This window comes from Botrytis byssoidea (genome assembly GCF_014898295.1).
Source record: "Botrytis byssoidea strain MUCL 94 chromosome Unknown BBYS_006, whole genome shotgun sequence".
NCBI classification, from domain to species: domain Eukaryota; kingdom Fungi; phylum Ascomycota; class Leotiomycetes; order Helotiales; family Sclerotiniaceae; genus Botrytis; species Botrytis byssoidea.
In genome coordinates, this window is record NW_024065847.1 from 1,832,885 (window position 1) to 1,856,433 (window position 23,549).

The 23,549-nt window shown below is 31.6% G+C and overlaps 5 protein-coding genes across 5 annotated transcripts; 3 read left to right on the forward strand and 2 right to left on the reverse strand.

Moving 5' to 3' along the window:
• Positions 1 to 290: 290 nt before the first annotated feature.
• Positions 291 to 1,398, forward strand: EAE97_003992 (uncharacterized protein; the record flags this gene model as incomplete). Its single annotated transcript, XM_038874504.1, has 3 exons — positions 291 to 656; positions 717 to 882; positions 1,027 to 1,398. The coding sequence occupies 3 exons, from the start codon at positions 291 to 293 to the stop codon at positions 1,302 to 1,304; spliced, it is 810 nt and encodes a 269-aa protein (XP_038735113.1). The 3' UTR covers positions 1,305 to 1,398.
• Positions 1,399 to 3,300: 1,902 nt separating this feature from the next.
• On the forward strand, positions 3,301 to 3,672 carry EAE97_003993 (uncharacterized protein; the record flags this gene model as incomplete). Its single annotated transcript, XM_038874505.1, has 1 exon — positions 3,301 to 3,672. The coding sequence occupies one exon, from the start codon at positions 3,301 to 3,303 to the stop codon at positions 3,670 to 3,672; it is 372 nt and encodes a 123-aa protein (XP_038735114.1).
• A 706-nt stretch (positions 3,673 to 4,378) lies between these two features.
• Positions 4,379 to 5,639, reverse strand: EAE97_003994 (uncharacterized protein; the record flags this gene model as incomplete). The annotated part of the gene is made up of 3 exons (XM_038874506.1): positions 4,379 to 5,020; positions 5,099 to 5,515; positions 5,586 to 5,639. 3 exons carry the CDS (start codon positions 5,637 to 5,639, stop codon positions 4,379 to 4,381), a joined length of 1,113 nt encoding a protein of 370 aa, XP_038735115.1.
• A 973-nt stretch (positions 5,640 to 6,612) lies between these two features.
• On the forward strand, positions 6,613 to 7,627 carry EAE97_003995 (uncharacterized protein; the record flags this gene model as incomplete). The annotated part of the gene is made up of 2 exons (XM_038874507.1): positions 6,613 to 6,721; positions 6,780 to 7,627. 2 exons carry the CDS (start codon positions 6,613 to 6,615, stop codon positions 7,625 to 7,627), a joined length of 957 nt encoding a protein of 318 aa, XP_038735116.1.
• Positions 7,628 to 11,518: 3,891 nt separating this feature from the next.
• Positions 11,519 to 13,531, reverse strand: EAE97_003996 (uncharacterized protein; the record flags this gene model as incomplete). The annotated part of the gene is made up of 1 exon (XM_038874508.1): positions 11,519 to 13,531. The coding sequence occupies one exon, from the start codon at positions 13,529 to 13,531 to the stop codon at positions 11,519 to 11,521; it is 2,013 nt and encodes a 670-aa protein (XP_038735117.1).
• Between the last annotated feature and the right edge of the window lie 10,018 nt (positions 13,532 to 23,549).

A 23,549-nucleotide genomic window follows, 5' to 3' on the forward strand; every position in this document is an offset into this window, starting at 1 on the left:
TCCCTTTATCTGTCAAATAGTCATGTGTTTGTTGAAAAAGTACCACATTCGGCATTTTCCGCCAAGCCTCCTTTCTAACAGCCGTTTTTCGATTTTAGCTTGGTAAGATAAATGGATCAGCAGTATTAACATTTAATTCCGTAGATCGCATCATCGTAAGGTGCCTAAGTAGGTGGGGTAGAGCGGAGGGAAGTTACACCTATGTGATATTCAAAGGCAGATATATTACAAATCAAAAATCCAAGAATTCTTTATATATCTCACTCTTTCCCACTTGCAATTTCATGTCTATGAACGATCGTCTTACACAGTTACATTCTCATATCACTCCCAAAATGGCATCTCAATCAGACATTCACCTCTACACAACCCAAACTCCTAATGGAATCAAGATTTCTATCACTTTGGAGGAACTTGGTCTCTCATACGAGGTACACAAGATTGATATCTCCAAAAACACCCAAAAGGAGCCTTGGTTTATTGAGATAAACCCTAATGGACGAATTCCTGCTTTGACCGATACATTCACGGATGGGAAGAAGATCAATCTGTTCGAAAGTGGTAGCATTCAACAATACCTCGTCGATAGATATGATACCGAGCATAAGATCTCATACCCAAAGGGTACAAGAGAGTACTATGAAGTCAACAACTGGGTAAGTCATTCTTTATTTCCAGACCTGAAACGAAACGAAAAAAACTGATATGGTAACTAGCTCTTCTTCCTCAATGCGGGTGTAGGTCCCATGCAAGGCCAAGCTAATCACTTCTCAAAATATGCCCCGGAGAGGATTGAGTATGGTATCAATCGTTATACCAATGAGACCAGGCGCTTGTATTCCGTTCTCAATACCCATCTAGAAAAGTCAACCTCTGGTTATTGTGAGTATAATTGACTCCTCAATTCTTGCTTCGTAATCGGCCCACCTTTGGCATATTTTACAATTCGGTTGTTCAATATGGCTAAGGGGTACCCCCATATACCCATATTTATCTCAAAGAAAAATCACTAACGACACAATTCAGTGGTTGGTGATAGATGTACAATCGCTGATATTGCTCACTGGGGTTGGGTAACTGCTGCCTTTTACAGTGGAGTTGATATCGAGGAATTCCCAGCTCTAAAGGCATGGGATGAAAGAATGGAAAAGAGACCTGCAGTTGAAAAGGGTCGTCATGTACCAGAGCCACACAACATCGGGGCCTTGAAGAAAGACCCTGATCGTGAGGCAAAAATGAAGGCTGCGGCAGAGAAAGGTAGAGAATGGATTCAGGCAGGTATGAAGTCTGATGCCAAGAAATAATTTCTTGACGATAGATCAAAGGTAGCAAGGCTGAAGCTCAATTAATTGTGCTACATTATGAATCAATGAATGATGAGCGTTTTTTTTTTTGAAATGATCCAAATCTTTGTATTGATTTGTTCGCTCTTTTGTGCCGTATCTTTTGATTTGATTAAACTCAAGATTTGCTCTTTTGCGAGGTATGTCACAATTTGATCGCGCAGTTCCAGGCCACTGGGCTGTATCCCAGTGCTAGAGAAGCACATCTATCTAGGTCTAAGTCTAGGCCCGAGTTTGATTTGACGGAAGCTACAAAATTGTAGCGATTTTATGCCGCGGTAAACTGTTTCTAGTACGACCGACAATTATTGGGATAACGTGGGAATATAGAGTACGACCAACTAGCTGGCGCGAAGAGAAGGCCCATCGGTTTTTCTCTTACTGCCATGAGCTTGGAAGTATGCTGTCCGCAGGAACTAGCATGCTCGAAGCCAAATCTCTCCCAAATTGTCTTCTTGGCCACGTCGTAATGGGGAACCTCTAGCTTTGAACCTCAGACTTATCTTCCACCTCGACAATGGAGATTGAAGAGAAGTTTTTTCTTCCTTTTTTTTTTGGTAAATTGGAACCATAAACAGAATTGGAACTATGAGGAATAGGAATTTGGCATGACGGTTAAGTCAAGACCAGTGATATAACTTCACCGGATCTGACCGAGTTAATTATTCAATGTTGAATAGTTGATACGATAATGACTTTAGAAACACGCGTTTCACTAATTTGATCTGACAGTAATTTCACAGACCTAAAAACTACGGTAAAGGTAGTATCATTGAAGAAGCAATCGGCTAAAAACGGATTGTCTAAAGGTTAGGAAGAGCGAGAAGTACAAAACTTTGATTTATGGTTTCTTTGAGAGTTGAATGAAATTAAACAAGTTTTGGTGAATGTTTTCACACCGGTAAAGTTCATTCATGCCCTTTTGAGATGACCAGCCTTGCCTCTCATAGGTGAACTCATGAGCTCTCCATCAACTCCGCACGAACTTTCTTCACATCGCTACTACACAGCAGTAGGCGATAAACCTTTGATAGCGGTAATGATTCAAGAAATCAGCTACTATGGCTCCATCACGCTTCCCCTTAGCTTCTAGAATTTGTTGGATTCAGTCCAAATTGAGAGATACTCCCCATCAGTTTGGCTGGTCAATAGGGATCCGGCCAGGTTGTACGTAGATGGTCCGTAGCGAAGAGGACGGGGAAGCTCGAGCCACTAACACCGAGAAGTGGACTAAATTTTCGCTAAAAATAGCTCTTCGGTAAGATCTTCGATTTGTGTCTGGATTTATTGTTAAAAGTGTAGGTATGGATTTCAAGTGATTTCATATCTGATATATGCAGAGATTGATAGCACTAACCCTTTAACTCAAGCTTCTCCGAAGCGCTGAACAAACTAATTATGTCTCAGAAATCACGTTTTTATTTTGGGGACAGAAGGTCATGATGGAATGACCGGGTCTCTTGTTTGTCTCGATTTAAGGCCGGGAAATCGCGTTTGAAGAACTATGGGCTTAAAAGCGCTAATTCGTCATTTTCCTGGTCTCAAAGAAGGCTTGTACGTGCGAATATTCAGCTTGGTAGCTACTGAGACCTTTCTAAATTTAGATTTGTACCTCGATATCTTCCAGGAAGAGATAGGAGACATGTTGAATGAAGCAAACATCTCGACCAACGGTCATTTTGTTTCACTTACCGAACAAAAATAGGAGCGGTCTCGTTGACCAGATAATATTAACTAGAATTTGGCGGCTATTAACGATTTTGAACTGTTGATTGTTGAAGTCTAGACCCAGTTGGAACGGTATAAAGATAGAACCTTTTGTGCTTTTCACTCCCAATCTCATATCATCCCATTTCATCTCTTCAGAATCAATTCATCAAAGTCAATCCGACAAAACAACAATCATACAAATCTCAATTACAACTCGATCGATTAGTCCATCAGTGCATCTCTAACAATGTCAAAATCTTACGCCTCATCTGCCGGAAGTCCCCCATCGCTCGTCAGCGATAATGGTAGTTCTGACTCTGGAAATAGCTCAGGCGCTGAAAAGAAAAAGAAGGCAGCAGATAAGGCAGCAGATAAAGCAGCAAAAAGGGTAGTTGGGAGAATGCAGACAAAGTTTACAGAGGAGAAGGCAACAGATAAAGAGGTAGCAAAAAGGGTAGTCGAGAAATTTAGGATAAACGTTAAAGACAACAAGGCAAAAAGAAATGCTGATAACGGTGGCAGTGGAAGGGGAAGTAGTAGTAAAGTAGCCGCCAAGAAACAAAGTTGGGACGCAAAACACACTCAACCAAAATCGGTAGAAGTCGTTCAAACTCCTTAAATCGGACCGGCGTTTTGGGGATTGCGAGAATCGTGGAAAGGGGTTTGGGAAAGACCGAATTTCTAGAATCGCTTGAATGTTTACTGGGTTTGGATCTTGGATCGCTTAAATGCATAGTAGGATATAATAGGAGCTAGAGGACAATAGATATGTTCGGCGAATTTGTACTTTAATGGTGTTCTTTTTGGGAATCTTCAACCAGCCATGCCTGCTATTTTGATTGACTCTATATTTTGACACTGCGTGACTAGACTCCAATAAAAGTTTTCTCATCTGGGACAAGGGAGCATGTCAATGGAGGTGCTTTAGGTGCGGTTGAAACAAGGCACTATACAAATCTAGAGCCAAATCTAAATCAAGTTATTTTACACTAGCTAGAGGTCTTTAATAGTGTAGATTGTAGCCAGGCGATTGGAAGTTTTCGGTTTACGAATAAGAGTTGAACATTGAACGACTAAAGCATTGAATTGTTTTTGGATATTATCCTGCGTTGAGTTTTATACCCAGTCTGCGACTCTTGACTATATTCAGACAATTACATACTTCCAACCCCAAGAAAATTGGTGAATTCGATGGTTTTAAGATTCTGAATCTGCTTTGGATGTCAAAGTTCTTTCAGACATTGGGAACCGGACTATTAAGAACCCTTGGCTAAACTCCCTAACTCGCTGAGAAATATCAATCCAAAATCAGAATGAAACCATTCTCAAATCCATGGCATTTTCAGTACCTCTCCGTTCGTCATCCCAGGCTTTCCGAATAAAACTTCAGCTGTAGGGTTACCAGCTTCCAGTTTCATTACAATATTGAACAGCGTACTGTTTCTTGTTTCCTTTGGACGTTCTGGATCTTCTTGGCAGCAAATCGCTTGCGGTGCATTAAAAGTATCCGAGAACAATCTTTTCCTCAAAATATTTCCGATTCCATCATCAATCTCCAGGCCATCATTCATATCCTTGATTAACTCACTGACCAGAAAATTGGCTCTCTCAAGTCTCACCGGACTTCCCTTGAGCCAGAATGGCTCGCTAACTAATTCATTCTTGATGAAATGATTTGTATGTGCGACAAATCCATCATCACATGGCTCCAAGAAACAATTTCCCACAGGCGAAAGCTCCATACTCAAAGTTCTGTTGGGATCTGCTATAAGGATGTGTTGACTCGAAGCCACGCCACCTAATTCCTTGATTGATGCTAGAGCTTTTTCCACGCTATCACTTTCTAAACAGATGCGGAGTGCAACGTGAATTGGAACCTTATAAGTATGTGTTGGACGAGCTCTAATAGCATTAAGACAAACGCCGACACCAGCGGAATTGAACCCAATTTTACCAACTATTCCCGCCTATGTTCTGTTAACACTGTATCGTAGCTGACACAAGACTCAAAACTGGATATCAGAGATAAGAGACAAAAGTCATACCTCAGTCACCATCCAAATCTTCTCTTTTCCCTTTCTTTCTATCTCCACTATCGCCAAGTTCTTTTGAACATTCTCAGTCCAGTCCCAATTTTGTGCCAACACCATCTTCCCTTCTACATCTTTTCCCTGCATCTTCCAACCTAAACTCGTACATCCATCTGTAAATCTCCCCAAAGCAATTTCACTTCTACAGTTGAGTGCTACAATGTCCAAAATATCAACAACTGCACCCTCGGCAATACCTACCATTTCATCATAGATATCTGGTGTTAGTTTTTGGATTGTCGTTTGAAATTCCTTGGCAATCTCGTGGACTTCGGGCCATGTTAATGAAGAAGTAGATTGAAACATTGCATTGTAAATCTCCATCTGATCTTTGATCTCAGCAGATAGAACGTTGCCATGTTCAAATCCTATCTAAATAATGTGAGACGCTTATCAGGTGAAAGTGGGGGACATTCGAGAAGTGCGAATGGAGAGAATTTACCTCTTTTGGAGTTCCTTTGAGTAAAAGCTTCTTGGGAAAATGAGAAGAGAACATAGCAATCTATGGTAATGTACTAGGTATATACAGAGAGTTTTGTTTGTCAAAGTGGTATCGTTATCATATCAAGATTGAACGTCAACGTTATCAATCTGAGAGAGGTAGACGGCTACCCCGCGGTGGGGCAAACTTACCGAGAAATTACCGACATAGCCGAACTTCTTTTCAACGTTCTGTTCACATCATCACCCTTCCGTGTATACGTAAATGATGCCTGATCCAAGAGTGTTCCCAGTGTCGAGTCCAGACTTGAGGTTAAAGTCATAGTGGATATCAGCTTCGTCGTATTGAATATGGATACATTATTCCCATACAGTTTGGACATTGTGCAGGGTCCCCAAACCCCCCTGATGTTCTGTCGGATGATTAGTTTGTGGGAAAGTTCCCGAGATCTTGACTATGGCTTCATATTAGGGACTCAGAGTGGCCCTTTGGGATGTGTGAGAATTGCACTGATTTGAAGGGGATGGAGTAATGATTTCTCTCATCACAGTCGTGAGCAAGATTCGTTAATTTACAGGCATAGCAGCAACGTTATCACACCCTTATTCGTGAACCATCCCTCATTCATTTATTGATTATCTCTTCTTGCACCGTTCTTAGCAATCCGATTATTGCAGTGGTTCGCATCATTTGCTATTATCCGTCTTATCGTTATTCACCTAAATGGTCCTGTTAGAGCCTGAGATTTAAGCATATTCACTCGAGCATGTGAAGTGAGAACATCCACAGATCAAAGTTTTCATATGCAGACCATTGGAAACAAATATGACTAGGTAGCTTACTGACCAAGAATATCCCACACGTGACCCGAAATTCAGACTTGCGAGATTACCAATATCTTCACCTTTGATTTTTTCCCCTCTGGACACAACAGCAAACTTGCATTCGAAGAATTCGACGAAGATGACGAACTACAATTCGAGACGACCAGAAATGCTCGAAATTGTATGAAGAAGGCAGATCGAACATGGTATATCGATATGCGTTCAAAGATGCCACAAACAATGAGGCGATTGCGCTTTTGCCCGAGCGAGAAAAGCTCCAGGCGATTGAGCGCGTTATCTACAAGAAGCTTTGTAAGTATCATCAACAATCATTCTTCCATCTAACAGACCAAATACTAACAATTCATAGTCGGCGATGATCCCACGGATGAGCAAGACGATACCGAAGATGCAAAGTTTACGGCTGAACCCAAGAAAAACGATGTTTCCGTATCCAACGACGGTAGAAATACGGGGAATGCTGCTACTCCTACCGCCAAAAGGAAAAACGATACCCAAGAAGCCGGAGACCCAGTCGATTACAATACCACAAATGTGGTTGCCGGCATCAGTCATAAAGATCAAGCCGCAAAAACTCCTCCTCCCGAAGAAAGCCAATTGACGAATAGACAGAAGCGGATCTTAGCAAAGCGAGAAGCACTCAGATCCAGAATAAGTCCTACCGCTTGGCATAGAATGCAAGAGGCGAATAAAATACTCGCTAAAGAAACAGCCAGACGTGACGCAATTTCGGACAAGCGCAATGAATTGCTGAAAATGCGACCAGGTGGTACAATACAACAGTTCTCGACATACGCCCCACCTACCTCTGAATGCGAGTGTTACTGGCTTGCTGAAGAGGGCGCACAAATGAAAGAAGTTGAACAGAAATTGAATATCAAAATCATGTTTGTCTTTGAAAGATCTCATCTGTTTCGTCTTTGGTCCGACCCAGCAGATTGGGATGCCTTTGAAAAGGACCCTGTAGAGGGAATGAGATTGCTTGCCAGATGCGAGAAATTCATGGAATTCTGGATTTGGGTTTTTGTATCTACAGGTGGTGCAACACATCGAGTTTCATTGACTACATGTCTTGAATGGTTTTTGCTTGGGGAGGCTTCTCCTGAGTATAAGGAATTTACCAGATTGGGTTCTGCCACGAAACCAATCAAAGATGTTGAAGCTATAGAGGCATTCAAGAAGGATGTAGGTACTTGATGGAAAACGTTGCCAGCTGCCATCGAGGTTCAAGATAAGAAATTGGGGAAGAGCATACTGTATATCAGAGCAAATATAGACCCAAAAACTGTATAGAAACACTTATGAGAAACAAACACGTGGATGGGGTGGTTGAAAGATAGTTTTTCAAAAATAACATCACCACAACATCGCCACATTAAAATCAACAATCGTCACATCCATCACCAAATAATCAAGTCCTCTGTACAGTGTATATAGATCATCCACCGATCCACCGATCCACCCATTCGTCCACCCAAATCCAAATCCAAATCCAAATCATACCTCTACACTATCTGTAGTATTCATCCATCTCTCCACTCCTGAATAACTAATCTACAGCTTTGTCATCAAAAAGTCAAGATAGATATTATCATGATCAATATTTACCTTCTGGACTCCAGACTCTTGGCAATATATATGGGTTCCATATAATTCAGGCCATTACTACCTTCTAGTCATGTCAAATCTATGCAAGGAGAAAGCGATAACCTTGAATGACTGAAAGGACAATTTTAATCATGTCAGCGGTAATCAGAGTGTTCGAAAGTCTGGACTACAGTCCAACAATAAAAGATTATCAAATGCCCAAACCAAGTAGAATATTCAAATCATTGGAGACATTGAATATGATTGGGTTATTGAACTATTTTCAAACTTCTAGTTGCTTTTCAATATTAAAAGCCTTATGTTGCCAGACTATGGAATACCTTGGTGGTAACATTCGCAAAGTGTCATTGTGTGGCCTTACTTAATTACTTCATGACTCCGTACATTCAGAGTGATTCCACAGTTGATTAAAATCCATTCTACAGATTCATGATGGACATTATGAGTCCCAAAATACACGCTCGCAACAACTTACAGTCACTACTAGACATCAAGATTATCATTTTTTTTGAATAGGATATGATTATCTTAATAGAATGATTGGATTTTCACAGTCAGAATACTGATTTTGAGTCTAATACACCAGAACTTGACTACATTCTAATCATTTCTGACTCTTAATCCAAACTAAATGTTCAAAAGAACTGTCATATCCTCAATTTTGTATGATTCTGCTTGAAATATGTCACAAAAACCATGAAATGACTGGAATTATCCCGAATTCTCACACTTTGACTCCTAGAATTGAGTGCAGAATAATCATTTTCAAGCTCTTAGCCTGGAGAAAATGTACTCAAATACCATTGCATTCTCCCCTTTGCTGCCTTTTCCTCTTCTCTATCCAACTTGAGAAAATCGACACACAGAATATCGAATTCTCCACGATGTCTTCTTCACCACAGCAACGCAGCGCACCCCAACCAGTTCCAAACAATAATGGCGCTCAGACTTCCCAGCCCTGGAGTTGGAGGTGTACTCGCATGCTGCAGGTATGGTCAGACCCGGCGATTCCTCCATCAATAGTATGTATCCACTGAATAGGTAACATTCCACAAAGACTCATGTATGGTTTCTACTTAGCTCTCGTATCGAATTTGTAACAAATTGAACGAAAATGGTATACAGATTTGCCAAGGGTGCGGTATACACACAGCAGCCCCGTCTGCAAGTTTTGATGTTGTTCGTCAATATGCCCCTCCACCTCCACCTGCTAAAACACGACCACGTAACTCCCGCCGTGGCCCTACTCCTCGCTAATTAACGATTCCAACCCATCACAACCCGCTCATCGATCCTACTCCCTCTTATCCCTCTTCGCATCTTTTAAACCCCTCGCTTACCCCCAACAACACCCCGCATTTGCGTGGCTTTAGACGGCGGTCTCAAACGCATCCACTCATTACAACTTATCAATTTCCTTATACCTTAATAATCCTCACGACTTACCTTTCAAGCACTCCAGCACTCCAGCACAGCACTCCATTGAATTCAGTCCAACTCAGTCTTTCCTTACAGGAAAAACTCGGTATCCTACCCACTGAACTCCCCCTTGCCTGTGGATCAAAGCATCGAGTCAAGTCGTCATTACACCTGTCATTTCTCATGATTAGATCTTTCATTATCTTCTCTATGATATGATTGCAGAATCAGCAAACACAACTTGAACATTGAGTTGGTTTCCGGTTCTTCTTGTAATTAGCTAGAAGAGACAAAATCATAGATAGAAAGATAAAAAAAATTAACCATCTAATCATCAATTTATTGTCTTTGCCTCCGTGAAATGGGCTTTCACCCGCGTTTATGTTTCTTGTCTACCAATCATCCACTGCAGCAATAAGCTATCTCTCTAGCTCCAACTATTCATCTCTACCATCGTCAGTTTAGTATGAACGCACCACTCGGTTATCCCAATGCATCTAATCGTCCCGCCCTATTTCACTCTCTATCCCTATTGTCTCCAATACGAATCTACTCAGTCCATTTATCTTTTCGTTATGAAGAAGCAACAGAAGCCCCAGATTATTCCTACCCAATTCAAATTCCCGTCCTTCTCTCGATTTTCCTTTCAACATCCATTCTCACAGCCCCACTTCCTCCTGAACCCTCTTCTCAATCTCCCCTTTGTGTTTTTTTCTTATTATCCTTGCTTATCTTCTACATCATAATGCCTCCAACTTCTCTACACCTCTCCTTTCCATCTTACTTCACAACCAGGCCTGCAACTCTCTATTTCCTCCCCTCTCATCTTCCACAGCCAGTGCCTCCAACCCATCCCCGCTCAATCACCCACTGCTCACCCCCTTTCCGCCCCAAATGTCACAATCTCGCCACATGAAAATCACCACTCCCTTTCACGGCCAATTCCGACCATCTAGAAATTCAACCCTCTGTACAGTATATACAATTCATATATTCATTCACCCATGCATCTACCCACCAAACCTCAAGTCCAAATAACACATCTCCACCAGCTACACCACCTACAATATCCGTACAATCCATACCATCAACCCACTCCACTCGATTCCATTCATCCCATACAGCAACCCCATTACTCCATCACCCCGCGACTCTCAGTCCACTCTTCCATCACTTTTCTCACTCCTACATAGCAGCTTCACATTCCTCATTCCTCAATCCCCATCCGCTTCATTCTTGCTCTCCATGATCCTCTTTCCCCAGCACCCTCAATCCTCCATCTCAATCGACTAACTCCCACTCCCCTCATTCCCCTCATTCCTCTCATTCCGCATTCCTCATTCCTCATTTCTCGCTCCGCTCTCCCGCCCTTCTCATTCTCCATCTCAACCCCATCCCCATCTCACATCTCACATCTCACCTTCCCAATTCTTCATACCTTTTATATCCCTCACACTATCCAAACCCCACCTCCATCCCCACTAATCAGTCAGTCTATCAGTCCATCAGCCAAATTCTCATCTCCCATCTCCCATTCACACTGCAAATCCTACACCACCACTGACTAGGTAACTAACCGTCGAACCTGCAAATTTCACATAATATCCAAACAATCAAACACTCAAACACTCAAACCCACAGTCCCGAGATACCAAACCATTAGAACTGAAATGACACTATCATTAACCAAGCCACTATCAACTATCAACTATCAACTATCTACAGCACTCTCTCCTCTGTTCTCTTTTCTTCCTCCTATTCCTCCCCCTCAAAACAAGATCCCTCTCCATTTCCAAATCAACAATGAAATCAAACAATATAGACCATTCTCCCAAAATCTTATACTCAAATAATCTCATTTTATCTATCTCAAAATTCTAATCTTGCCATCCCTTCCATTCCATTCCATATTCCCACATAGAATAACCATCCCTCCATATATACATCCAAATCAACCACTTATCACCTCCTCAATGATTATTACTCCACGCCTACTCATTCATACAGTTCTATTTCCCCACCGCGTTTCGAATCTATCCAACCAGCTCATCGCTTGCCCAACTATTCAGCTACCCTTTTACCTCCATTTGACACCACATCTTCCTTCCCCGATGATCTCATTTTCACATCCACATATCCACGTTCGACAATCTTTCTATCCACCTCCACACCAGTAGGTGTAAGGAAATCCTCAGCCTCATCCACAAACCCATTCAACCTTCTCTCCCTAGAATTCTCTTCCTTCCCACTAGCCTCTCCCTCCCCACTAATCTCTCCCGCCTCCCTCCTACATCTCTCACACATACACCAACCACCCAAACTTCCCTCTGCCCACTCTCTCCTCTCTTGAACAGGTAATTCGATATCACAATAATGATTCCAAATCTCTTCTCCCTTCTTCACCCCACCTTTCCCATTAATTCTCTTTTCCCTACACCACAATTTCATTCTTCCTCCCCATTCCCATTGTACATTAGGATCACAATCATGGTTTGCCAAACACCAAAGAGGATGAACAGCCGCTACTTCCGGCATCCCCGTTGTCGTATTAACTCTCGCCGATGCCGTGCCCCTAAATTTACTATACAAAGTATTTAGAATCCAAAGATCATAATTTGCAATCTCAGCAAAGATATCAATATCCATTTTTTCAAGGATATGAAGAGGAGTTGCGACATTTGACGAGAAAGAAAATGGAAGAGTCCAAACAGGAGGTGGTTCTGATTTAGGGAAAATAGGAACCGCATTGCTAGCTGAATCGAGAAAATCTCCCCAAATAAACTTAACTTCTTTTAAATCGAGAGGATGAACTTCTTGAGTTGCCGACATGGCTAATGCGCGAGCCAAAAGGAGAAGATAGAGGGCATTTGGTGATTCTTTTGGATCTGGATCTTTGGAAATGGTATCGACATCTTTTTCGCAAATAGCTGGATGATATGTTTCCAAGGCGAGATTGAGACAAGTTTCATTACAAAACATAATATCATAACAATCAGGACATCCTACTACTGTACTATTTTTACCCAAAGGCGGTAATACAGTACTGCAGGCATCGCAAAGGGCATCTTTCAGACGATTATTGACTGTTAAAACGGAAGTTTCTTCGAGGACGGTTTCGCCGGGTTGTATATCGTCTGTTGCGAATAATCCCAATTGTTTGTTTGTTGGTATATGTCCATCTTCCTCCTGAACAATCGCAGCTTCCACCAATGTAGGTAATTCAACAGCTCTAACCTCCACCTTTGAAGAAATGGCTCGTAATTCCTGATTTAAAAAGTTGAGAGATTCCTCCGAGAAACGATTGGGTTCGTGGTCATTCCAAGGATAGATTTCGCGTCGTACCAAGCCTTGATCTGGCAATTCGGAAATGTCCACCTCGTCGGTTTTTAACCTCCTCTTCGCCATGTTGAAAATATAATCCTTCACTTGACTCAATTCCTCATCATCAGGAGCGACCTTTAATCCTCTACTACAAAAATCATAAGCACTCTTTAAGCATCCGCATAACAGAAGACTCAATGAGAGATTTTGATAACATCGTAATGCAGCCTTATCTGCAATTTGCATATATATCTCTTCATCCACCTCATCCAGATTCAACCTCTGAAAATCACTTCTCTCAATGGTCTCTGAAACATTTCCCGTATCTGCCAATCCAGGAACATGTCTCTTTAGAAGATTTTCCGAAAAGCCTTCTGCGAGTCGAGATTTAAATGCTTCGAGCGCTTGTTCATGATATTCGAAACTTTCGTCCTTCAATTCATCGCATAACAATAAAGCCTTGTAACTATCTCCCGATGCCAAATCTGGATATCCTAAATCGCTATAGACGCTCGCTCGTTCGAGATAGGTTAATAAATCGTAAGGGTTCTCCTCCAATCGTTCAGTTAACTCATGTCGTCTCCCCACAAAGATGGAGGTATCATCCTCCAAGTCGCTGTCTCCATCCATGGTGCAATGGAATTGGGCATGATCCTTAGAATAAAAGAAGTATGAGAGTGGTTGATCCAAGTTAAAAGGTTGCAAGATTCGTCTTTTTTTGGAACTATATTGTGGTGCGGAAGGGAAAGTCATGGTGGGGGGTTTTGCATTGGGATTTCGAGTTTGTCCAGGTTTTTTTTTACCTCTGTAGAGGGCAGGGGGTCCGACGGACCAACCGAAATATTAGTGCTATTATCCTTCTTGAGTTAGATCTATAATTTATCATTGAACACATTTCTAAGAAAAAGAGAAGAAATATAGTCGGAATGATATATAGTATATTATATTAATATTCTCGTGTAAAGGATAGTAAATGTATCTTTTCTTAACTCAAATTTTAATAAATAATCTAACTATAAATGTTTTTAAATAGAAAATATTCGAAGTAAAAGATAATTTAAAGAAATCTTTAAATTTCTTTAAATTACTTCTAAACTACTTTATAATACTATATATTTATTAGCTTTCGCAAAACAATAATTACAATACCAATAAGCCTGAAAATTGTTCTAGAACTTAATTCAAAGTCAAATTTATTCTATAAAAAAGGATAAAAAAAAATTACAAGCAAACAAACACACTTCTCCTACACGCAGAAGAAGTTCTTTCTCCCTTCCCCACCCACCCATTGGGTTTTGAGGAGATTTGGTTTTTGTCAAGGATTTCACACACCCAGTCATCCATCCACCCTGTAGGACCCCTACTCTCGCCTTCCACCTTAGCCCTGCCGCCCATCCCAAACCAGAACAATTACCGAAACAAGGGAAATTTGCACCTTCAAAGCCGGAGGATATGCTCCGGTGAGTTTCTTATCGAATAGAAACCTCAAATTGAACCTGGAAGCTTTTACAATTTTTTACATTTTCCTATGGAGTATGTGAACATGTCCCAAGGCCCCGGTGGATGTGCATGTAGGGTCTTTATCCTGAGGTCACTCGAGACAATGCCCCTCTATACATACATCATCATATGCAAAGATTTCTGTAACCCATTCATCGGAGTCAAGCGAAAAGGAAAAGGAAATGTCTCTAGCCACTCTAGCCCAGTAGAGTATGAATTATTCCTTCCTTTATTCCTCACCCGAAAACCGATAAATAACCTATCAATCAATAAACCAAAAATTTATATGTTCAAAATAACTACTATACCCATAAGATATTCTTCAACTCATACATCTCACGGTATTCTAAGATACACCGTCCCTCCCTTCATGTGCGTAAACCCCAAGCCTCAAGCCTCAAGCTCCAAACCCCCTTTCTCGCCGCCCTGGGATTGTCTGTACGTATGTATGTAGGCGAGGTAGAGTCTTCATAAAAGCACCAAAATACAGAGCATCTACCTAGTCCACCTAAATTCTAATACACCCAGAAATCCCCCTTCCCCCCTCCCATCCCCTTTAAAATCTAGTCTCCTAGTTAATAATTTACCAATACACCTCACCTCACCTCTACCAGAGCGAAGCGAAAATGGCCCCCACGGCAGTGGCCCAGCGGAGCGTCATTCTTCATACCGCTCTCAGAAAATCACAGAAACTCTACATCTACAGATAACCGATATCCCTATATCGTGCACATCCCTATATTATACACACTTTTTTAGCTTTTAAAAACATTAATATCACCATCTAAATATCACAACAATATATCTTTAGAAAGCTATATAAAATTTATACTATATTATATTAAAAATTAAAAATATTCTAAAAATATTTAAATAGTTTATTTATATAGAGTTAATTATACTATATTCTCAAAATGGTATAGAGACAAAATTATTTTCTTCAAGATAGACTGTACCAATATATATTAATATTTTTTATTAGAATAGAAAAAGATTTTATTAAATCAGATTAATAAATTAACACAAAGATTTATATCTTCTACAAATGTTATAATTAGAAACTTAGTAAAAAAGATAAGAGGGTACTATATAAGAAAAACTGAACAATCAATTTTATCAAATAATATAAAAATCGTATTCAAAGTTAGTATTTTTATTGTATTAATAATTTGTGTATTAAAACTAATAATATAGATATATTTAAATATTTTTGTAATTTTATTAATATTATTTGAAAAAGTTTTTGCTAATCCCTTTTTTTTTAATTAGGAAAACCAATTATAAAATATAATCTTGTATTGAAAAATATATATAATTAAAATGAAAAAGGATTTCTGTTACGTGCATGGTTACACACACATAGAAGTTGTAAGCTTTACCACTACGCCACGCACGCAATCTGTTCAAAAGGCATAATATCAGGGATCGATATCCTGATAGCTTATTACTATATATATATTTATAATAGAGCCCTCCTTTTTAATCTTTTTATTTTGAAAAGATTATTATAAAGAATATTATTATAATATATAGCTAATTATATAATTTATAATAATAAATAGAATATTCGCTTTTCTTTTTATTATTTAATATCCTCACTATTAATAATTTATTATTAATGAATTCAGAATACACAGTCATTAAGCGAATACATCCTTCTGTTACAGATATATATATAGTAGTAAGCTGTCAGGATATCGATCCCTGATACTGTGCCTTTTGGACAGATTGCGTGCGTGGCGTAGTGGTAAAGCTTACAACTTCTATGTGTGTGTAACCATGCACGTGACAATTTCTAATTAATCTTAAAAGAGTTATAAAGAAGATAATGAATATTAGTATATATAAAAAAGATAGAGTTATAAAAACTAAATAAAATTAATTAAAAGAGTTTATTATCCTTTTAGTATATATAACTATTAATGATATAGTTCTTCTATCTATCTTAATCTATAAAAAGGAATTAGACGATTTATAAGATACATAGGTTAATAAGATAAATATATGTCACGGAATTCACAGTTTTGTACAACAACACGTGATTAAGCATGGCACTCCTCCAAAATGCTTATTCCTATAATCACTATATAGTTTTCTATTTATTTCATATATAAACCCTAATATCTAATTAAACAATCTTATCGCTTGATTAGAATATATAAGATAAGTATAATTCTTATAATCATACCTCAAGTTAATCTAACTTATTATTATTATATACCTATTATATAATCAAAGTAATTAATTAATATAACTATTCCTTTATAATAATTATAAGTCTGATTAATATTTAAGCTATATACATATATATATATTCATATATATTTTTTAGCTTACTTTAAATCATTTATATATCTTTATATTTAATTTTATAAAATTTGTTATATCTAAATCTAATTTCTCAAAGATTATTTACCTAGTTACTCAAAAATACTAATTAAAATGATTTCTATATCTATAATATTTTTATATATTGAAAGGTATTTAAAAGAATATTAAATTATTTAATGATAAAATTCTTTTAATTACTTTAATTAGTTTAGAGAATTCTTGAAAAATAATAAAAAAAATTTTTGGGATAATTTTGATTTATAAGATGTGACACTTTGCCTTAGAAGAACTACGAGAGCAGGGTACAATTTATCCTTAGAATCTATAATTACAGAATCGAGAGTAAAGCGTTTATAGAGTGTACTTATATATTAATTATGTATATATAATCGAGTATATATGCAAATATATATATAAGTGATTATAATTGCAATTAAATATAATCTGTAATACTACTTTTTTTTTGAAAAAGCTTACTCTTAAGCTTCAAAATTATTTATTCTATATATATATTAATAATTCTAATAAAATATTATTATTTATATTATAAAATAATATAATAAATAGGTATATATATAAATTTTCTTTTTTTATAATAAGAAGGTATATAGAAAGCAAAGGAAACTATTTTATAATTTTAATAATAATTGAATTTTTCGAAGTATATAAATCTTTTTAATTCCTTTTTTTTTAAAAAAATCTTTTTTAATTATTTATTCTTTTATTAATTCTTGATTAATATATTTATTATATTTTCAAAAAAATATAATAGTAAGAGCAAATTGTTATTAGTATAAATAAAATAACAAAAAGTAATGTATATAATAATGAATTATTTATTATTTTTTTTATTTGCTTTATTTAATATACTTTTCTTATAATTTATAGCAAAAAGAGTAATTGCTTTTTTTATTATATAAAACAAATATTTTATTAAGAAGGAATTGAATAAAGATAAGTATAATAATAATATTAAAAAGAAGGATAATTATGGGAGCGATAATTTTAATTGAAAAAAGATATATAAATAAACTTTTCTTTTATTTATTTTTAGTATATAATTGATTTATTTAATAAATATAATTATAGCTATTAAGAATAATATATTTAAAAATAAAATCAATCTTTAATATATACAATAAATATATCCACTCTATTATTTATTAAAACAAAACTCGAAAAAGGAATATAATCCTTTAATTAATTGTATAAATAATTATAAGCAAAAATTTGCTAATAAGTTAGCTTTAATAATATATTATTTTTATAATATCAAAAATAAAAAGAAAAAAATAATCAAAAAGAAGATTATAGAAGTTTTATATCAAAATTAATCTAATTATATATTTAAATATAAATCTCATTATTAAAATATTAACAAATTCGAATTATTTAATAAGAAATCATTTAAGAAAATAATGTTTCCATAGAAATAATATATTTGAAAGAATAATTGAATCTATATCAATTGTATTTGTAGTTATATATCTGGAAAAGATGATGATATATATTATCATATTTCTAGCCAAATTTCTAATTAAATTTATTACTTGCTTTATTTAATTATAAAGTATAAATACAAGTGTTTATCTAAAGAATAGATTTATAATCTATTTCTTTAGTATTAATTAATTATTATTAAATATAGTAATATAATAAAAATAAGTTATAACTTTGCTAAGTTTTAATAAAACTAATCTTATTAAAATAATTTAATTTATAAAAGGATTTAAAGTATTATATTTCAAAAAAAATATTTTTAATCACTTTTATTTAGGAAAATATAAATCATTAAATAAATAAAATAATAAAATAAAAGAAAGAGTTAGAATAATAGTATTAATTAGTTTTAATTTAAATAAAAGCTAATCTATTAATTATATAAGTATAAATAAAGAAAACCAAATATAAACTTGTTTTTATTATTATTCAAACTATAATTAATTATTATTTTGTCTTTTGTTTTATTATTATCCTTTCTTTTCTTATTATTATTTTTAATTAAAAACTCAATTGATATTTTAATTTAAATTATTTAATCTTTATTATTGTACCTTATTTGATTATAATCATTACTATTCATAAGAGTTATTTTTCTAATCTTTTTAAATCTATTAATTCAAAAAAAAACTTTTTTATTTAGTTTTTAGCTTAGAAATATAGTTTTTATTTAATTACTTTTAATTATTTATAAAATTGTAATTTTTTTATTAATTTAATAAATAAAAAAAGTTTTTTTGATCTTTTTTATTTATATATTAATTATTATCTATAAAATCATAATTATTCTTTTTATTCTTATAAAAACAAATCTATTTAAATAAATATATAAAAAGATTTAATAAAAAGAGGTTTTGTAAATAGAAATCGCAAAGAAAGTACAAAGCAGTTTTGAGATTAGAAATAGAATATTAAATAAAATTATTATTAATATTTAGTTATAATATTTTATATTTAAGTTATCAATATACTTTTTTAATAATTAGGATATATTCTATTTTTTATTTGATATTATTAATAATATTAATTGAAAATAATAATTCAAGTATTTATTCAAAAAATAAATTATTTATTACTTTATAGAATTTGTTAAATAAAAATACAAAATAAACTTTTATAATGAATAATAAATTTAATCAAAAGGAATCTTTAGCTTAATCAATAATTCTAAATCTTTTCTAAATCGAATAATCTAATTTTTTAGAAAATTATTATATCAAAAAATCTTTTATATTAAATTATATATAATCTTTTATATCAAAATTAATTAAATAATAATGCAAATTAATTAATTAAGATATTTTTTTTTATATTTACAAAATATTTTTTTTTGCTTAATTAAATACTATTTTATTATATTTAAATTATTAATAGATATAATATTATTAGATTTCTAATTTTAGAGATTATAAAATAGGTAGTTATATAAAGTTTTATATAAAATTTAATTATCTAATAATTCATAAGAAAATATAAATTAAGCATAATTTATTATTAATAAAAATTCAGATTAATTATTTTAATAATAATTTATAAAAAATTATAAATATTATTAGAAATATTAATTATAAATTTTAATTTAATTATTGATTTATAGATAATAAATAATAGATAGTTTAATTTGTATTTTTAAGATATTATTAAATTCTTATTAGAATTTTGATATAAATTGAAAATTATAATTAGAGATTATAAATTTGAATAAATTATAGTATTTATATATATAGTATAAATATAATTGAATTTGATTTTTTAAATCAATTGATTTGTAATAGGATATTGAAATTGTTTGTTTAATTAATCAATTGATAATAATAAATATGTTGTTATAATCATACTTATTTTTATTGAAATTATAGTAATCTATAGTAATATATTATTATATTTATATAGAAATAGAAAATGAATAAAGAAAATCGGGAGTGCAATCTCTTGGGATAGAGTTATATTTGTATTTATAATAATTCTATATATATTAATTAATAATTTCAATTATATTTTTTCAATAATATTATTTTATTAAGAGAAAGTAGATCTTTTTTATATTAGAATATATAATAAAGATTGAATTATAAACTTTATAAATCAAATAAGTTTATAGATTATCGATATTTGGTATATATAAGCGATTATTATAAAATAATAATTCTTTTTTAAAAATAAGATACTTATATAATCTAATTATTTAATTATATAAAGCTTTTAAATTTAAATAGAATTTGTTTTTTTTAATAATACAATTGATTATATTAAAAAGTGAGAATATAGTATTAATATTAAGGTTTATAATTATATTTAGTTTTTATTAAAAGGATTTATATATAATTCTAATATCAATTTAATTATTTTTTATAAATTATTATAAACGATTTTTTTTCTAATATTATTTTGCTAATCCAATTTGTTAATACAATGTATAAGTATATTTATGAATAAATTATTCTTTTTAGAATAATATATAATAATAAAATTATAATTAGCTAATAGCTTTATTTAATATAAAATACTTAAATACTTTATAATCAATATATATTTTAATTTGATATAATAAATTGGTAAGTTTGGCTTTTTAATAATCTAGAGATTTAATAATTATAAGTATTTTTTTATTATAAATTTTATAATTTAGTTTAATAATAATTATTATTTTCGAAAAATAAATAACTAATAATTATTTATTATTATATTTCTAAAAAATATATTAGTAATTATACTATTAAATATATTGGTTTTTAATATATAAGATAATATATAATTATAATATTATAAAAAAGAAATAAAGATAAGTTTATTTTTGAACATATTAAATATAATTTAATAGATTTTATTGAAATAGAATTTAATATTTATTTTTGTAAATTTGTAAAGAGATTTTGTTATTATATTATAATCCTTAATAAATTAGTAATAAAAGTTATAAAAATTTAAAAACAATTGAATACTTTTTATAATAATAGGATAAATTCAAGTAGCAATTATTTCAATCTTTTTTGAATTGATTTATATATTTTTTATAAAGATAATAAAACCTAAATATTTAATATATTTAATATTAAATTCACATTTTTTGAAATCTGCTTGAAGACTAGTAAATTCAAATTATTTAAAAATATATTTAATATATTCCTTATATTCATTTTTATTTTAGAATATATAAGAATATTATTTAAATAAATAATTAAATAAAATATTATTTATATATTATTAATAAATTATAGGATTATTTATTAATTTAAAGAATAAAACTTTATATTTATAGAAATTATATTGAATATAAAAGATAATATATTCTTTAAAAATAGGATCTATATAAATATAATAAAATACTTATTAAATATTTAATTTGATATATACTTTTGTATTAATAAATTATATAATATTTTATTAATAAAAAATAAAGAATATCTATCTTTATATATTAAAAAAATTAAATAATTAAAAGTTTATATAGAATTATAAGTTTTTATTCAGCTTTTTTATAAAAAGGATTAAAATTATAAATAGAATCTAATTAGATTCTATAAATCCTTTAGTTAGATTTTTAGTAATATATTCTTTAATAATTTTTAATTATTTGAATAATATTTTATATAAAGAATTATATTTGAGAGCTTTCTTATCTTTTTCTTTTAATATAATCTTATAATTATATAATCAAAAGAAAAATAAAATATTAGATTTATATTTAGAGAATACTTGGTAGTATGACTAATAATTTATAGGAATTAAAAATTCTATTTTAATATTTGTAATAATATGATTGAAAGTGATTATAGTTTTTGATTTAGAATTTTTTAAAATAGTAATTATAGTAATAAGATGGTATTTAATTTTTTAATTAAAATATTAGAGTAATATAATATAATCGATCTTTTTATATATTATTATAAAAATCTTATAATTTTTATTTTTTTATAAACAAATTGGAATTATATTAATTTGAATATACAAATATCAAATATATTAGAAATATAGAAAAATAAAGATTTATATATAATTTAAATAGAGATTTTAGAAAAAGCAGATTTCTTTTTTAGATTTATTGAAACTTGAACTTCAATAGGAATTAAAGATATCTTCTTAATATTCTAAAAAAGAATAAGAAATATTTCTAATAGAATTATTATTATACTCTATTGATTATTATTCTATTTATAATATATTTTATTTAATCAGATATTTTGATTATTAGTGTTTTATTATATCAAATAATTGATTCTAGGAGTTTATAAACTATCTCTAATCAAAAATATATTTTTTAATAAAAAAATAATAAAAGGATATTCTATAAACTAATTAAAATATTAATTAAAATAATCTAGTTTAATTCGAGTTTTTGTTATTTATATATAATTTAGGATTATATTATATAAATCTAAATTAATAATAAGGAATAGTATATATAATTGTTATTAGATATTAATTATAAAATTAAGGAATATATAATAAATAATAGCTTTGCTTTTTGTATTATTATAGTTTTTGATTTTAATAATAATATTAAACAATAAAATATAAGATTTAAATATAAGAAATAATAATAAAATAAGTATTTTATTAATAAAAATATAATTATTTACTTTAGAATTTATAAGAAATTGAATATTATAAGAATATCCGTTTTTCGAGAATATACAAAATAGATTTATAGAATTATTTTTTATTAATTTTATTAAATCAAGGAATTTTATATCTCGAATTATATTTAAATAGGAATTTCAATCTAAACACTTTAATTTAAATATTGATTTTCTATATTTATAATGAAATTAATAGTTTTCATTTGAATCTTTAGATTTAGATTCTTTTTAATATTTTTTTAATATTATAAAAATCTTTAATTTCTTTAATCTCCTAGATTTCTATTATAATACTAAAATTGTTTATATAGAAAATAATATTACAATTAACTTTTATAATAAAAGATATAGAATTATAGATAAAACTATTTCCTAAAATTGGGGTATTATTTGATTTAAAGGTTTTTATATAATTAATAAAAGTACAAAAAATGAATTAAAAATAAATCTAAATAAATAAGGTTATATCAATATAATGTAGTTTAACACCGAGTGGCCCATATCACCAAGTGGCCCACTTTCATTTCAATTTATATCTTTCTTTTTCAATATGTATTTTATTAATAATTTATAATAAATTTGAATAATCAAAAAGCTTATATATTCCTTATTATTAAAATTATTTATAAAAATAAAAAACTAAGTATTCAAAAAACTATTATATTCTATAATATTCTTTATATAACTTTTTAATATAAAATAAAAAATTTATTTCTTTATATAGAAATTCAAGCTAATAATTATAAGATTATAGAATTAAAAGAAAAGATGATTATTCAATATATATTTAATATAGATTTAAGAGAATTTCTATTTAAATTAAAGAATATAAAAGATATAATGAATTATATTCTTAAATT